Source organism: Schistocerca piceifrons, chromosome 8, assembly GCF_021461385.2.
Source record: "Schistocerca piceifrons isolate TAMUIC-IGC-003096 chromosome 8, iqSchPice1.1, whole genome shotgun sequence".
Classification (NCBI taxonomy): Eukaryota; Metazoa; Arthropoda; class Insecta; order Orthoptera; family Acrididae; genus Schistocerca; species Schistocerca piceifrons.
In genome coordinates, this window is record NC_060145.1 from 124,365,230 (window position 1) to 124,383,730 (window position 18,501).

At 42.6% G+C, this 18,501-nt stretch overlaps 1 protein-coding gene across 1 annotated transcript in view; it reads right to left on the bottom strand.

Annotated features, from left to right (window-relative positions):
* The window catches only part of LOC124712117 (dynein heavy chain-like), a 64,189-nt gene extending 51,529 nt beyond the window's left edge, over positions 1-12,660 (bottom strand). Inside the window, exon 1 of the mRNA XM_047242415.1 lies at positions 12,588-12,660. Coding sequence (XP_047098371.1) covers positions 12,588-12,660 — 73 coding nt within the window. The remainder of the gene's footprint in view (positions 1-12,587) is intronic.
* Positions 12,661-18,501: the final 5,841 nt, after the last annotated feature.

Below are 18,501 nucleotides of genomic sequence, written 5' to 3' on the forward strand. Positions count from 1 at the left end.
GGTGGTTACATTAGAGGAGAGTGCCTACACTACGCTTGTCCGTCCTCTGTTACAATACTGCTGTGCGGTGTGGGATCCTTACCAGATAGAACTAACGGAGTACATCGAAAAAGTTCAATGAAAGGCAGCACGTTTTGCATTATCGCGAAATATGGAAGAGTGCGTCACAGAAATGATACAGGATTTGGGCTGGACATCTTTAAAAGAAAGGCGTTTTTCGTTGCGACGCAATTTTCCCACGGAATTGCAATCACCAATTTTGTCCTCCGAATGCAAAAATATTATGTTGACTCTGACCAATATAGGGAAGAACGATCACCACGATAAAATAAGGTAAATCAGAGCTCGTACGGAAAGATATAGGTGTTCATTCTTTCCGCGCGCTATACGAGATTGGAATAATAGAGAATTGTGAAGGTGATTCGATGAACCCCTCTGCCAGGCACTTAAATGTGATTTCCAGAGTATCCATGTAGATGCAGATGTAGGTGTGAGCCGGCTGGTGTGGCTGTGCAGCTCTAGGCGCTTCAGTCTGGAACCGCGTGACCGCTACGTTCGCAGGTTCGAATCCTGCCTCGGCCATGGATGTATGTGATGTTCTTAGGTTAGTTAGGTTTAAATAGTTCTAAGTTCTAGGGGACTGATGACCATAGATGTTAAGTCCCATAGTGCTCAGAGCCATTTGAACAATTTCTAGGTGTGACTTGGACCATGTACACTTCTGGAATATCCGTAGGAAGGTCTATGAGCGGAATTAAGTCCGCTTTTAAGGGTAAACGCACTGCCGATTACTTATGTAATCATTAGTTTCGAGATGGGTTCGAAAGGCTGTGTTTTTCTGTTATTTCTGGCGCTATCTGTTATTTCAAATTTGCTGGAACACGATGTTTCTCTGCGTTGAAAATTCAAATTACTGTACACAGACACATCGAAAAGTGTTTCGTTCCAAGACATGGGGAGCGTGAATTATATTTGAAAAATACCGTATTTACTTTCATTCCACAGACAGGCAGTCTGTAACACGAGGTGCATTCAAGTTCTAAGGCCTCCGATTATTTTTCTAATTAACTACTCACCCGAAATCGATGAAACTGGCGTTACTTCTCGACGTAATCGCTCTGCAGACGTACACATTTTTCACAACGCTGATGCCATGATTCCATGGCAGCGGCGAAGGCTTCTTTAGGAGTCCGTTTTGACCACTGGAAAATCGCTGAGGCAATAGCAGCATGGCTGGTGAATGTGCGGCCACGGAGAGTGTCTTTCATTGTTGGAAAAAGCCAAAAGTCACTAGAAGCCAGGTCAGGTGAGTAGGGAGCATGAGGAATCACTTCAAAGTTGTTATCACGAAGAAACTGTTGCGTAACGTTAGCTCGATGTGCGGGTGCGTTGTCTTGGTGAAACAGCGCACGCGCAGCCCTTCCCAGACGTTTTTGTTGCAGTGCAGGAAGGAATTTGTTCTTCAAAACATTTTCGTAGGATGCACCTGTTACCATAGTGCCCTATGGAACGCAATGGGCAAGGATTACTCCCACGCTGTCCCAGAACATGGACACCATCATTTTTTCAGCACTGGCGGTTACCCGAAATTTTTTTGGTGGCAGTGAATCTGTGTGCTTCCATTGAGCTGACTGGTGCTTTGTTTCTGGATTGAAAAATGGCATCCACATCTCATCCATTGTCACAACCGACGAAAAGAAAGTCCCATTCATGCTGTCATTGCGCGTCAACATTGCTTGGCAACATGCCACACTGGCAGCCATGTGGTCGTCCGTCAGCATTCGTGGCATCCACCTGGATGACACTTTTCGCATTTTCAGGTCATCATGCAGGATTGTGTCACAGAACCCACAGAAATGCCAACTCTGGAGGCGATCTGTTCAACAGTCATTCGGTGATCCCCCAAAACAATTCTCTCCACTTTCTCGATCATGTCGTCAGACCAGCTTGTGCGAGCCCAAGGTTGTTTCGGTTTGTTGTGACACAATGTTCTGCCTTCATTAAACAGTCGCACCCACGAACGCACTTTCGACACATCCATAACTCCATCACCACATGTCTCCTTCAATTGTCGATGAATTTCAATTGGTTTCACACCACGCAAATTCAGAAAACGAATGATTGCACACTGTTCAAGTAAGGAAAACGTCGCCATTTTAAGTATTTAAAACAGTTCTCACTCTCGCCGCTGGCGGTAAAATTCCATCTGCCGTACGGTGCTGCCATCTCTGGGACGTAGTGACAATGAACGCGGCCTCATTTTGAAACAATGCGAATGTTTCTATCTCTTTCCACTCCGGAGAAAAAGAAACGGAGGCCTTAGAACTTGAATGCACCTCGTACTGTGCACAGCAGCTATAGCACTTCGCTTTCGCTGTCTTCTGTAGACGATTCATGTTTAAAATACGAAGAATTAAATAAACATCCGTAACCACTGTCCCTGGCTGCCGAGACAGTGGTAATTTACGTATGTGTTGCGTTTGCGTGAATGTGTGTGTGTGTGTGTGTGTGTGTGTGTGTGTGTGTGTGTGTCTAATTCACAAGGAGGTCTTTTGGCGGAAAGCTTACTTGTTTAGCAGTCTTTTTGTTGTGTCTGTCTGCAGCTCAACATCTCCCCTGTGCTCGTATGGTGTGTAGCTATCTAATCTTTTCAGAATATTGTCATTGTTCCATCCCAGATTTTGCATTGTTTGGAGAAGTAAATAAAGTTCCACACACAAAACACAGTTTATAATTTTTTTTTGAAACAAATCTTATACTTTGTCAAAAATTTATTAATTTTCTTTATTATCTTTTGAAAATCTACTAAGATAAAGTGGATTTAAATTCCTTTTGCCGAATCTATTTAACAAAGTAAGAGAAATTTCTTTCACACACAGTCACAGAATACAATTCTAAGCATTACTGCTATCTTCAGAAACTGCTTGCCACCTGTGGTGAATACATTCTGAAGCCAGTCAAAATCGGTAACAATAATAAGAATACTATCTGACTGTCTGCACCAGGCGAACGGTGTACCCGACAGGAGGCCCTAGCCACACGGCATTTCATTTCATTTACCAAACAATCAAAACAAAAGTACATCGAGATTCAGTAAGACTCTATCTTCTATGTGAATAAATATACACTGAAGCGCCAAAGTGGTATAGGCATGTGTATTTAAATACAGAGACATGTAAACAGCAAGAACACGGCGCTACGTTCGGCAACGCTTATATGAGACAAGTGTCTGACGCAGTTGTTACATCAATTACTGCTGCTACAATGGCAGATTATCAAGGATACACATTTTTAGATTATTGTTAGTGGCAAAATAACCAACTAGTTTTCTATTTTCATGACATACAGGTTCTCCAAAAGGCTCTATAACATTCGTTTCTGTGATATTTCCTATTCTGGCATTGAAATCACCCATCATAATAATCTGGTCAGTAGCAGTGCATTTATTCAGAGTCTTCTGTAGTTCTTCACAGATGGTTCTAGACTCATCCATTTTTCCTTCTTCTGGTGCATATAAGCTTATAATGGTGGCCTTACCTCCACTCAGTTTCAATCTGACTGTGAATATTCTTTCGCTTATATATTTACAATCTTTGATCTCTTTTTCCCATCTCTTATGCAGGAGTGATGCCACAATTTTGCTTGGTCTTTCATTTTGTGCGGCACCACTATAGAACATAATGTAATCGCCTACATATGTACTACCTATCATTTTCATTTTCGTTTTTGTGGTTGCTACAGAATTGATATTAATATCTTTCAGTATATTTGCTAGTTCTATCTATTTTTTGGGAAACTCCTCTGACGCTCCAGTTTGCCACTTTGATTTATCTGTTGATCCATTTTCGTTGTCCTTTTTCATAGCTTTGACTTTTATCTTTGAGATCATGCTGTTTCCGAGGCTCCTTGGGGTACTAGGAGTAGTGAGTTTTTTCCGACAGTTGGTTACCAGCCACCTGCTGAACTCCCATTGTAGGAGATCCAGGAAAGTCGTCCGAGTAGCACGCATGACATGTAATACCACAATCGATACTGAGCACAGAATAAAACATTCGGAGGCATTACTCTTCAGCACGCCCTCGTAGAAACTTGGGGGAAATTTGAACTAAAAGGTCATTCATTCATTAACCAACGCTTATCGAGTCGAGACGGCGAAAACGTAGCAAAAAAAGTCCTTTTGAGGTAAACGAGTGTAATTCAGTTTCAGCTGCGTGGCGTGATCTCCGTGAATACGTCCCTACACCTCTCATAGCTCAAAGCATTCGATGATGGTACCATCAGTTTCAAGACACGTGCTTTTTACTAAGCCCATCCACGTCGCTATTACGTAGCGCGCTGCCTCTGGATCACGGGATCCTGGGTTCGATTCCCGGCCGGGTTGGGGATTTTTCTCTGCCCTGGGACTGGGTGTTTGTGTTGTCCTCATCATTTCATCATCATCGTGAGAGCGGCTAACTTCGATTGTGTAAAAATTGGGACTTTGTACAGGCGCTGATGACCGCACAGTGGAGTGCCCCACAAACCAAACATAATCATCATCATCAACTACGTTGCGCGTCTTTGTTGAGCGACTCAATCGAGCGTGAACCGGCACTGCTGCGATTCAGACCTGCACCATACTCACATGTTGCGCTACGGTCGCAGGTTCGAATCCTGCCTCGGGCATGGATGTGTGTGACGTCCTTAGGTTAGTTAGGTTTAAGTAGTTCTAAGTTCTAGGGGACTGATGACCTCAGATGTTAAGTCTCATAGTGCTCAGAGCCATTTTAACCTTTTTTTTAATCTCATCGAAAGGGAATTCTCTGACTGATGTTCCGGGGAAGTGCGGCACAGTCTGGCACGTAGTCGTCAGTGTTAGTGTCGTCGTCTAACTTGGTTGTATTTTATATTTGCCAATATGTGGACGACTGAACCTATTTTGAAATTACATAAAATGAAAAGAACACTCAAACAAATTAAAATATATTGAGACGTTTATATGCAGGTAAAATTGGCTGCATTAGCTGTTTTATTGTTCTTGCTCAGAGTCCGGCACAATACAATGCAGGTACATCCTCAAGTGTACTTCTGCTTAAAAATTTGTATGGAGATCTTTATAAGTGCCGTACTATTGTCTTACAAACTTCAGAATTCTAAATACAGAAGGACTCAAATCGTGACACGTGGATTAAAAAGAAAAGATATGAGCTACTCTCATAATATTACGTACAGGGTCTAATGTTCTATGTTATCTAAATGATTTAATGTGTGTTCCATGATGCGGTGAGGAGCACTAACTGACGCAAACACCAGTGGTAGTAGCCGGCCGGTGTGGCCGTGCGGTTAAAGGCGCTTCAGTCTGGAACCGCGTGACCGCTACGGTCGCAGGTTCGAATCCTGCCTCAGGCATGGATGTGTGTGATGTCCTTAGGTTAGTTAGGTTTAATTAGTTCTAATTCTAGGCGACTGATGACCTCAGAAGTTAAGTCGCATAGTGCTCAGAGCCATTTGAACCATTTGAACCAGTGGTAGTCAAACTTAATAAAGCCAATTGTCACCGATAATTTACGCCCGGAGCGCTGCAGACATCCCCAAAATAAAAATATAATAGAAGTGATAGTGACGAAGGTCCAACAGGGGTTATAAGTACACCCAAATGAAAGAATAATTAAAACAAAAATGTCGTACTTACACGTGATAACGTGAAAACATCTACACTAACGGAAATCTGAATTTTGAGGTGACAAGTCGTGGGTAGCAAAGTAGAGCTTCATGTTCACATGTTTCTTTACAAAGGAAGATTCAGGAACAGTACTCGAGTTTAATACTGGTATCATTCCAAAGATGACGCATGTTAAATCAAAATAAAGTTGCTGACTGTGAATATCTTGGCATCTGTTGTGTTAGGTATATGTATTCTATCTACAGTGAGCAACAGAATTAAATGATCACCAGTGCCTTGTTATTTTTAGCGATTTCACCTGCCTGTCAGCTATGCACCCTATGATGTAGGATCGTACGGAAGTTTGGGTCGGTCTGGGGGGCATGCATAGATAGCCGAAGTGGTTAAGGGGAAATACGAGATAAAGTGCGGCAAGGCACAAATTTTCATATGTCACTAATACACTGTGCAACAGAATTTAGGGACCACTTTTTCGAAATCTTGTAATTCCCACCCACTGCGATGCTTAATTTTAAAATTGGCCCAAAGGTGAATACAACCTTGCTCTGTAATGGTGCAAAAGTGTGACGCCCTGTTACTTCATCCAGGGGCTCGACGGCGCTTCATACAGCATGGTGTCGACACATGTGAACAGTCCAAGCAGTAAGAAGAGAAAACAGATTAAAAATGGTAGTTTCCAGAAGAAAGCACGATTTTACAACTTAAATTGAGAAGATTAGTCTAAGTAAAGAATTGAAAGACAACATAGAAAGAAGGGCGATGAACGTATCCCAAAACAACTGCCTTAACGGAAGGAAACATATTGGCCGGCTCAAGATAAGATGGACGAGTCATCAAATCTCAATGACGCTTGTACGAGAAGAAGAAGAAGAAGAAGAAGAAGAAGAAGAAGGGTTCTATTGCTCAACAGAAGAGCACACGATTTTTCTGACCTCTTATGATCGTCGTACAAGTGTGGAGGCAGCCAAATACTGATGCACTCCCAGCAACAATCTCGTAGGTTAAGCACGGAAGTGGGAAGTTACGGAGATAAGTCGGTCATGTTTTGGACTGGTATCGTGCACAGGTCCCCAACGAGTCTCGTGGCAATCGAGGGTAACTTGAAGGTTGTACAAAATGGGCACAGGATCCTCCAATTTGTTGCCCAACCCTGCAGTCAACCATCCGCCGTTGGATTCGTCTTTCAAGACGGCAATACACAAGGACACCGTGTCCACATACCTTCCTCCAGGAGGCAGCAATCAATCGAATGTAACAGCCCGCCGTATATACCGTAATGAATCCGTTTGAGCATGCTTAGGAACTGCTGAAATTTGCAATACGGCGTACAAAAAGTAAAGACTGGTTACAATTAAATTTTCCTTACTTGAGACGCTGATCGTAAGACAATGAAACTTTGTAGGAGCTTTTGCAAGGGAAATAACGAATCAACCATCGATAGAAACATCATTTACTTTCGAGATGAGAGGGTAACATTTGTTAACTGTGTATCACGTTTACGTTCCAGGTTACACACGCCATTTGCATCCACGACAGCCTGGAACCGCACAAGGGAATGCTTGTCTGTTGCCCGGAACATCTGAGGTGGGATATTGGCTATTTCCCTCACTATGCTCATCTTTAACCTCTAACGTGGGTTAGTGTGCCTTTGATAAACCTGTTCTTCAGGTAACCTTACAGCCAGAAATCACACAGGTTCAAATCTGATGATCTTGGCGACCATGCAGTTTGGAAAGATCGGACAGTGATTCGGATTTCTCCAGATGTGTTACAGAGTAAGCAAGTGACCTCACGAACAATGTGAGGTTCACCTCCCTCGAAGTCCAAAGAACCTCTCTCCCCTTGCTCGGGGACCAGATCACAGTATAGCTTACTATCCTTGGATGGAAAAAATAGTGAAGCAAAGGACGTTTCATACAAGACACCTCAGTATTTTAAAAGTGCAGACAGCTTTAAAAAATTTATGTTTCCTGCTTTTCTCTGTTTTGCTAATATTCCGAATGTACGAAAGTGAGTGACGCGATCCATTAGCAGTCCACTTTACTGAATCTTAAACAGTCCCGCAGTAGCTGCTTGCTTTTCCACATCAGACTGCTACAAATCTATTGGTGAGATCGCTAACTGTTAATTAACTTAAGCAATGCATTGTAGATGTAATCGGCTGCAATCACGTAGGACGAGTTGTTTTCCGGATGCTGCGGTGAGGCACGGAAAATCCCTTAATGTTACTTGGGTTTCCAGTTTAAAAATACAACTTAATTCCTTTGTGTCCGGACTGCGTCACGTGTCCACATGGACCAGAATATCCATAAACGCTATTGCCGTTTGCTATCACGCTAGATTCTAAAAGTTCTCTTATTCAGTAGCTTGTCAGTTGTATTCTTTGATATCATTATTTTTTATATATTGTAAAGCAACTTATCTCTTTTGTACCCAGTTGTAATTTCTATGTTGTTGATATTCAATGTACGGCTGCATACTCTGAGAACAGTGATTTTCTAAAATGGCAAATAGTTAGCAATTACGAAATCGATGTGCTAGTTTTCTTTCATCTTCCTCGTTACTTTTGCAACAACGTGGTTAATTAAAATATCGATCTACAGCAGGTCACGTAACGATTGTATGCCATTTTTAACAGTACCGTTACTCATAAATATCTGGTACGTTGCAATGAACCATGTGTATTATTTTGTATTATGTGATTTTCCAGCATTCCTAGGTAAGTGTTTGAACAGCAGACTGACGGCAAATGCAGAAACAACGCCAGAACACGCTGCAGTTCAACTTCCACCGACTACTCACACAAAAGTTTTTGCACGTAAGTAAGGTTCAAAGTGGTTTCAGATTGTAGGAATTGCATAAACATGTGCGTGCGCGGAAGATCGACTATAAAGCCATTACACTCAACGTTTCATCGCCTTATTTCCAGTTACGGTGCTCCCACTATTCCGTTGGAGTGTAAACCTGAAAATTAACTGTTGTCGAAACATAATTTATAGTCAGATGCGATTTTTACTAGGGCTCACTGGATAAAAGAAGCTATCAGTTACATATGATTCTGATTCGTTTGATTCAGTAGCTATTTAAAAAAAGACAACAATTAGTTTTCAAAAGCATAACAGATGCTTAGTTTTTTAATAATAAGAATGATAAAATAGATAACATGTTTTAATAAAATAATTTGTTTAGACTAGCGTTCAACACGTTACTCTGCTTAATTTGAGATAAGCTGCAGTTCACAAAATTATAACATTTTAAAAGCATTTATCCAAAAACTAATACAAAGAATATAAAATGGAAACAAATTATAAAAAATTGATGTATGTGTGTATGTATGTTCCACAACTCCTCCTAAACCACTGCGCCAATTTCAACCAAACGCGGTGCACATACTGTCCAGAAAGATCCGCTGTAGGGGTAAGAACGACGGATGTATCAAAGGGGGGGGGGGGGGGAGGTGGGGGTGAAAAACCAGTGTAGGCCACGACACGAGAATATCCATACTTCAGTCACCCAGTATTTAAGAATGAGAGCACTTAATGACTTAAAATAAACTTTACACATAATTTTGAACCTCTACAAAACTTTTTCTCGCTGACGATACCCACAAAACAAGAAAGGATCAAAGTTTATCGCTTACTACACTTTCCGCTGTTCATGTTGCAAAACTGCCGAAAGAAGCATGACGTTTTAATTTACTACTTCTTTACTACTAACGGCATTCGCTATACATTTTTCAGCTAGTATTCCCATAAACCACCGCATGTGCCCGAACAAATACATCATGGTACGACACTTAGCTCAGGAGATATGGCGTTATAAACACGAGATACGTGAAAAATACCCCATCACGCAAGACGTTCACATTTATTACTTCATTGCTACTATTTGAAACACATTTGGCAGGCAGTATCCGCATATGCCGTTGAACCTTCCTGAAAAAATACATCTTCGTATGACGCATATTCAGAATATATGACGTCATAAACACTAAGGTGAGTGGGAAACTATTGCATCATCCATGTCGTTTTAATTTATTACTTCTTTACTACTAACTCTATTCGCAAGACATTTTGCAGATATTAGGCACATATGTCACTGGCTGTATCGGCAAAATTATTTGTACAGCACATAGTTCAAGAGATACAGCGTCATAAACTGTAGGACAAAATTCGCTAGACATACAGGTGAAATGTGTGTACAAATAGTCGTGAAATTTGTTAAATATATGTGAAATACATTTGACGTGTGCTTAAGGTAGCAAAATCACGGGTAAGAAGGTCATCCTAAACCTCTGCAACGATTTCAATCAAATTTGGTACACATATCAGTTACAATCTGGAAAGAAATACTGTAGGATAAGAACCAAGAGCATCCTATTGGAATGAGTGTGACTGATGGACAGAGATAGGGCTAGGAGGAGATTGACAAAGAGAGGAGGTGGAGAAGATGGAATTAAAGAAGGAGAAGGAGGTGGAAAAAGAGGTAAGGAGCAGATGGACAGAGGGGTGAGGAGCAGATTTACTATGTTTTGCCGGTTTTACCCGTAGACCCAGGAACCCCTGCGCATTTATTCTCGTCAGCAGGTCTAGTCCGCCTGTGAATGGCTGCCTTTTCCTGGTTGGAATATTCTCAGCATGCAGTTAGGCCACACGTCTACACACTACCCTAGTCCTCACGCAAGCAACTGAAAAGTGCAAAAGTGCCGTTTGTTATACACAGGTTGTACCTGCTAGAGCTCGGTACCGTTTTCTAGTAGAGATGGGTAGTTCGTGAACGAACGGGTGTAAAGGAACGGTTCACCAAGATGAACGAAAGGACCGAGGAACGAATTCCAAGGAACGATCGGTTCATAGTTCACTTCGGTCGCGGCGGTCTACTTATAGTTCCCGGGAACGAGGAACGATCGGTTCATAGTTCACTTCGGTCGCGGCGGTCTACTCATAGTTCCCGGGAACGAAGAACGATCGGTTCATAGTTCACTTCGGTCGCGGCGGTCTACTCATAGTTCCCGGGAACGAGGAACGATCGGTTCATAGTTCACTAGTTCACTTCGGTCGCGGCGGTCTACTTATAGTTCCCGGGAACGAGGAACGATCGGTTCATAGTTCACTAGTTCACTTCGGTCGCGGCGGTCACTTCGGCAGTTCTCGTTCCAGCCTCGGTCGTTCTTCGCATGACCACCTGTCTCAGTTCCACTGCCGACTGCTCCTAGTTAGTTCAGTATCCAGTTGTTCGTTCCGTTCACTGCACTCGCCTATTTTACATGTGTTCCAAACTGTTCTTGCACTTGGTTCTGGCTATTCAACGTCCACGACCGGTAATCAAAAAGTATTTTATAATTACGTAAATTACATAAAAATTACGTTGTATGTAATAGGTACGTCTTTTCAGGTAACAAAAGGGCATACCAGCTCACTTCATTATATCGATGAACAGCATAAGACATACTTATAACAAAGCAAGTTTTTTTGGTATTCGTAATTTTTTTGGTGTCATCGACTTGATTTAGCAGCTAACTTTCAATAATTTGCTTAATTTTTAGTGTAAGAAAATGCGTATAAAACGATTTTCGTATAGCTTTCATATACAAAATATTACATTTAGGAAGGCTCTAATTATTTTTAAGTTTGGTTGTTTCCAATTTGCATTACCTTCTAGTTTGGTTTCTTTGAAGAAAAAAAAAGTGGGTTGTGAGTCATTTTGGGTCAGTAGGAAAAGCTGTACCTTTCCATTTGAAGAGACATAGATTGCCATAAAATCATATTTACTTATTATCTCAAAAACATTTGTTCAGAAGGAGTTTTCAAACCAAAAACTTTATTACTGCGAAGTTAATTATTATTATTATTATTGCTGCATTAACGTTAATAATGCAACATAAAAACCTAATTTTTACTACTAATTTACTTCTAAAAGTGTGTAAGAATTCTGTAATGAATAAAAACTCTATACTCCTGGGGGAAGGCAAGTGCCCCCTCTTGGTGCCCTCCATCGTTCAGTCACCTACACTACTAGTTTTCAGTTTTTCGTAAGAACCATATACCAAGCACAAATGAACGGTGAACGAGTAAAAATGAACGGTTCCCAAAAAAGAACGATCAGCAATGAACTAGTTCCCAAGGATGAACGAGTCTGCCCACCTCTGTTTTCTAGACGCTTAGTTTCCGTGGTTATTTATCTCAAAATGTCACCTGAGAAATTTGGAAATTGAAACACAGGGTGATTCTGTGATGATATTACAAACTTTCGGGGGCAATGGAGAAGGGTAAATGTATCAGTTTGAGGTAAGGAATCCTAGTTACTTATTGTCGTTTCTTGTTACCAAATGATCGCGTCGAAAGGTATAAGCGAAAACCTACTCAAGATCCACCTGTTCCCCCAGCGTCAATACAGGCATAGCATCGTGGCACAAAGTTCTGTCGTATCCGTTCTGATATCTCCGGTGTCATTGGAAAAGTGTTGCAGGCAGCGAGAATTCTTTCCAGTCTGAATTCTTCAGATCTAGAGTGTAACCTGAAGTCAGCTGACTACAGGGCGAACTATCACACTATCCATCAACGAAATTCGGAACCAAACGTGCACAGCCTCTCCAGGAAGCCAGAACAACTGCATACACCCATTTAAAATCATTGTAGCTGTTTATGCGATTTATACATATGGCCAGGAATGTGTGTACCAAGTTAATGGACAAGGCCTGCCTGGCTTTACCTTGTGTGTCAGTTTGGTATCCACAGTAGCCAAAGTCTTAATTTCACAAGGGCGGTTCTATCATTTCATGTTTCACGAAGCCAAGCCGACGTTCGCTCGTAAAAACGTAGGTCATGAAAAACTTCTTTGGGCAGGTTCTTTCACCTCCGCCATCATTCCTATATAGACGCAAAATATGAAGCGCAGTTAGCACGAACCCGGGTCAGTCTTTTACGACACAGAGTGGCACACACGAGCCGCGAGGTACCTCGCCGCTCCAGAAGTGGAAACACGCCGCTGTGAGTCATGCCGAGTACTCGTCCAACAGCCCAGCGCTGACGCAGGGTCACGGCCCCGATGAGAAGGCCCCTTATCCACTTGCAGAAGTATGAGTAAATCGATAAGCGCAGGCGCCCACTACGTTCTCGACACGTAAACCATATGTCAGCTCTCAGTGTCCCAACGTATGCTCGAAACACGAATGAATACGCCTGCCAATATACGGCAGAGAGTACTTCGATCCGTCCCTAGTCTATAGATAAATGTTGCATTTGCGTACAGAGCGAACAGGAAGTACTATCAAAGAAACTTCGTTTTTCTTGAGTGAAATGTAAAATCCAAATGTTAGTGGAATGACACACAAATGCACTTGTGGGGGAAAGTACTTGAACTTTCCTAATCACCTGATTTTTCCCTGACCAACATTCTCAGTGGACATACCCTTGAGATTAGTCATAAATTCCGTTTTCTCAAAAAAATGGCTCTGAGCACTATGGGACTTAACATCTATGGTCATCAGTCCCCTAGAACTTAGAACTACTTAAACCTAACTAACCTAAGGACATCACACAACACCCAGCCATCACGAGGCAGAGAAAATCCCTGACCCCGCCGGGAAGCGAACCCGGGAACCCGGGCGTGGGAAGCGAGAACGCTACCGCACGACCACGAGATGCGGGCCCGTTTTCTCAAAGAACATCCGGAGGCCTCTAGGGTTTTAAATTTACTGAATGGCTTGGTGCTGTGGTTAGGTAATCGAGGAAGTCATAAGATCATATGCTAAGCAGTCAATTCTCAGGTCTAAGCTCCTGCAGCCTACTCCGCTTCAGTTTCGACCCCTTCGTTGGAAGAATTCTAAGGAAATTCATTTATATACTGATCAGTTATGGATCTCGAAAGGCATCATTTACTGAAAATTTAATCAGAATCTCGTCAATTATTTTCTATTATTTCGTTCATCATTTTCTTCATGTGCGATGCCACATTGTAATATTTCCTCCTCGGCAGTTATCTACAAGTATTTGTTTTATTTTATTACACGTGACTGGCCAATTTCAGCTTTACTCGCGACTCTCTGTAGGTGCCAACATGTCGTACTAAATCCGATTTAGCAGCGAAACATCGTAGTTATGAAAGTGAGCACATGTATGTGCAAGCGTCAGATTTAAAACACAATGTTCACTGAATAGAAAAATAGTCATCGTGGAAACTATTGTGACGTATTTTGACACTGTATGTTCTCAATTTCGTAATTAAAAATCAATTGTCAATGCTGTCCTGGTTCATGTTGTTTTGACTTCTCATGGTGTTGTGTTACAATAGTTTTTGTAAAAAAATTCTAGGGTAGGCATATTCTTTACACTGAAGTGATGTATTACAAATATTAGCAAAATGTTACATAATTTATCCCATCCGTAGCCTCTGTGTGATGTACATAGTTTCTAGACGTTGGCCATGACTAAAAGGCAGAGAAATACAAGTTTATATCAGTTCCAGAAAGGGCAGGATACGACAGGTGTGTATATTACAGAACTATGAGTTTAATAACTCAAGACATCCCAATACTGACACGAATTATTTTCAGTTAGTAAACGGACACTAAAAGTAGTACGGTACTTTTGCTATTTGAGAAACAACGACGGCCGAAGTGAAGAAGATGTAAAACACAAACTGACAATAGCAAGCAAAACGATTCCGGAAAAGAGAGACTTTCAAGTTAATATAAAATTACGTTCTAAGGTTTTGGGAAGGTATTTGTCTGGAGAAAAGTCTTGTACAGAAGCGAAAGGTGTACAGTAAACAGGTATGGTGTTGCAGAATAATGCAAAAGATTACATGTATAGATCGAATAACTACTGAGAAAGTACTGGAACGAACCGAGAAGAGGAGAAATTGATGGTAAAACCTGAGTAAAAGAAGGATCGGTTGATACGACACATCCTAAAGCGCCAAGGAATCGTCCGTTTGGTAAAGAATGGAAGTGTCGGAAATAAAAATTGTAGTGGGAGACCAAGATTTGAATACAGTAAGAAGGTTCAAATGAAGAAGTCAAATCTTAGCTGATAAACAAAAGCTGAACGAAACGAAAACGAGCGCAAGGAAAGCAACGACAGAAGCGTTCAGTGACTTTGAAGTAAAATTTTGTCAAACGATCTACGTAAAAACCATAACAGCTCTCAGTCTTACGTAAAATCAGTAACCAGTTCCAAATCCTCTATTCAACTCAGTGGTCATACTGGCATCGAAACGGAAGATAACACAGAGAAGGCCGAAGTACTGAACTCGGTATTTCCAAATTGTAACACGTCGTACAAGTCGTACCAGCGTCGAAATGCCAGATACTGGGATAACCGATCGCGGAATACAAAAGCAAATACAATCGCTTAGTAGTGGAGAGGCATGAGGACCAGATGACGTACCTATAAGATTCTACAAAGACTATGCGAAGGAAATTGCTCTCCTTCTAGTAATAGTTTTTTGTAGATCGATGGAGCAACGAAGGGTTCTAAGCGACTAGAAGGAAGCCCATGTCATTCTCACTTTCATGCAAGACCGTAGGACAGATGTACACATTTATACACTTATATCACTGACACCAATCCGCCGTAGAATTATGGAGCAAGTTTTATGCTCAAGATCTATGACGTTATTCGAGAACGAAAATCTCCTCTGTAAAAATCAACAAGGAATTCGCAAATAGAGATTCTGTCAAACTCAGTTCGCTCTGTTCCTCCATGAGATCCATAGTGCCGCAGACAACGATGCTCAGGTTGATGCAGTGTTCCTTTAACTTGAGGAAGGCGTTTAACGACATCCCGGCTTAACGGTTTCGTGGCTACTTGTTGACAAACTGCCTGTTGGTTTCTGTCTCGGGTTCGTCTGCTGATTTTCTCACGTTTCGCCAGCACGAGTGGCTGGCATTATCAGAGCTTCACCCTCCATTGCTTGTGGTGAAATGGAGCCGAGCTTGCGGCCGAAAACAATATGTACCTGGCGCGCCAACGTCCAAAGGCTTCTCCGCGGTCATTTCCTGTGCGGTTCTCCTCTTGCTACCTGGAACGGTCGTTCGCTGCAGCACAGGAAGCCAGGATCCGTTTACCTTGAGGCTTTCTTCTTTCTGGTTGCAGCTATTCTCGTGTTTGTGTATTCCTACAGCTTCTCCGAACAAATGGTTCAAATAGCTCAAAGTACTATGGGACTTAACATCTGAGGTCATCAGTCCCCTGGACTTAGAACTACTTAAACCTAACCTAAGGACATCCATCACACACATCCATGCCCGAGGCAGGATTCGAACCTGCGACCGTAGCAGCAGTGGACTGAAGCGCCTAGAACCGCTCGGCCACAACGGCCGGCTCTCCGAACAAGCAGGTGTGATAGCTCTTCTCTACAGGCAGAACTTCCGTATCGCCGAATTTTACTATGTAGTCGATCTCACACAGCGCATTCTCTGCCTCGGCCGATTTCCCCACCTGGCCCAACCTGCAATGTCGCTTATCTTCAGTAATCCTGGTGTCGATTGATTGTCTAGCCGTCCAACATAAACTTTTCCGTATGTGCATGGTACGCGGTATATTCCCGACATTGCGAGTGGGTCTCTTTTCTCCTTTCTCGATCTGAGACACTCTTTGATCTTCTTTGTCGGTTTGTAAATAGTCTTTACGCCGTGTTTGCGGCCGATACTGTCCGTCACTCTGGGAATATACCGACATTTCTTTTTCTGATGTACCACTTCGCCGAATGTCTGACTCTGTTTTAATTGTAATATAACTTGTGGAGTACCCATTGCCCCTCCCAACATTTCCAGATGATGCATTTCATGTCTGAGATGCTGCGACACACATATTCGCCTTGCCAGCGTTACGAGCGTGTTAATTGTGCCTCTTCTTTGACTCGGGTGGCGATTTGTCAGTTTGCGCAGGTATCGGTTCGTGTGTGTCAGTTTTAGACACACGCTGTGTCCTAAGTTTTCACCATCCCTCGTGACCAGCACATCTAGAAATGGTAGTTTTCTACTTCCATAGTAAATTTTATGTTGACATGGAGGCTGTTCAGGTGTCTTAGGAAATCACCAAACTGTTCCTCACCGTGGCTCCACATAACGAAGGTATCATCGACGTATCTGCACCACACCTTAGGTTTACAGGGTAACAAGTCCAGTGCCTGTGCTTCGAAATGATCCATGAAGAAGTTGGCCACTATTGGACTAAGAGGACTACCCATGGTGCGCCTTCCATCTGTTCGTAGAAGTTGCCATTCCACGTGAAATAGGTCGTGGTGAGACATGCAAGAAAGAGCTTAGTGATGTCTTACGGCGCGCGTGATTAGCCGAGCGGTCTAAGGGGCTGCAGTCATGGATTGTGCGGCTGGTCCCGGCGGAGGTTCGAGTCCTCCCTCGGGCATGGGTGTGTGTGTTTGTCCTTAGGATAATTTAAGTTAGGTAGTGTGTAAGCTTAGGGACTGATGACCTTAGCAGTTAAGTCCCATAAGATTTCACACACATGTGAACATGTGATGTCTTACGGGAAAATGGAACCGATGTTATCCAGAGGCACTGAGTGGTACTTTCGTAAACAAAGAAACAACATTAAAGCTGACCAGGATGTCGTTTGGTGCAACTTTTACTTTCTTCAGCTTCTCAATGAATCCTTTATGTGTCCCTTCCTCTCGTGGGGCTGGAGGAGAGAGGCCAAATGTTTTGCCAGGTTATACGCCGGTGAGGGAGGAGCGCTAACGATCGGTCTTAGGGGAACGTTATTCTTATGTATCTTTGGTACAACATACCACCGAGGTGCTAGGATTTCTGTGTTGCACAGATTCCTCTGTACGTCTGCCGACAGAGAAGCCTTGATTAACCGATTCCGTGTGATATGCTGCATCGGATCTCCGCTTATTTTTGGGTATGTCGTCGGATCTAATACATTACGTCTCGGATCTTCTGCTCATAGGCTTCGGTCTTCATTACGACGGTCGCATTTCCCTTATCGGCAGCCAGTACCAATACACTTTCGTCGGCCTTAAGATTCTTGATAGCTTGTATCTCTTCTTGTTCAAGTTGCACGCTAGTGGTTTTCTCGGCGCAGTTACTCAGAGATGAAACGACTTGCCGAGGATAGACTAACGCGGAGAGGTGCATCAAACCATTTTTCGGACAAAAGACCGCAACAACAAATACTGAAGCTTACCTTTATTCCTTCTTCCCAGGCATTATTTGCGAATGGAATGGAAAGTGGCGCACGATAGTGGCACTCGATGTGCCCTCTGCCACTCAACCTAAGGCGACTTGCAGTGAACAGATGTATGTGTAGAAGTTGTTTGTAATCCTTAAAGAACGTCTGTTTACTTGTTAACACAAGGAACAATTTAAGGCTCTTGCTCGCCACGTGTCCGTTGTAAACGCAAATAAATCAGAGGTCATTCGAGTTTATTTAATTTAATCGTATGGCTAGGGCCCCATCGGGCAGGCCGTTCGCCGGGTGCCGGTCTTTCAATGTGACGCCATTTCGGCGACCTGCAGTCGATGAGGATGATAGGATGATGATGGGGACAGCACAACACCCAGTCCCTGGGCGGAGAAAATTCCCCGACCCAGTCGGGAATCGAACCCGGGGCCAGAGGATTGACAATCCGTCACGCTGACCATTCAGCTACCGGGAGCGGACAGGTCATTCAAGTGAAGTGAGACTAATGTTGACAAATCAGACGCCATATATATTTTTCGTCGTAGCTGGTTAACTAGAATATTAATAAAGTGGTACCAGGTTTCAGCTCTTCTTTCTCTTTTCTCTCAATGAGCTGTGGACTATGTTATTTTGAGAATGTCTTTCGACTTTTAACTTGCAGCCAGTACTCTCCTATTCATTTTCTGC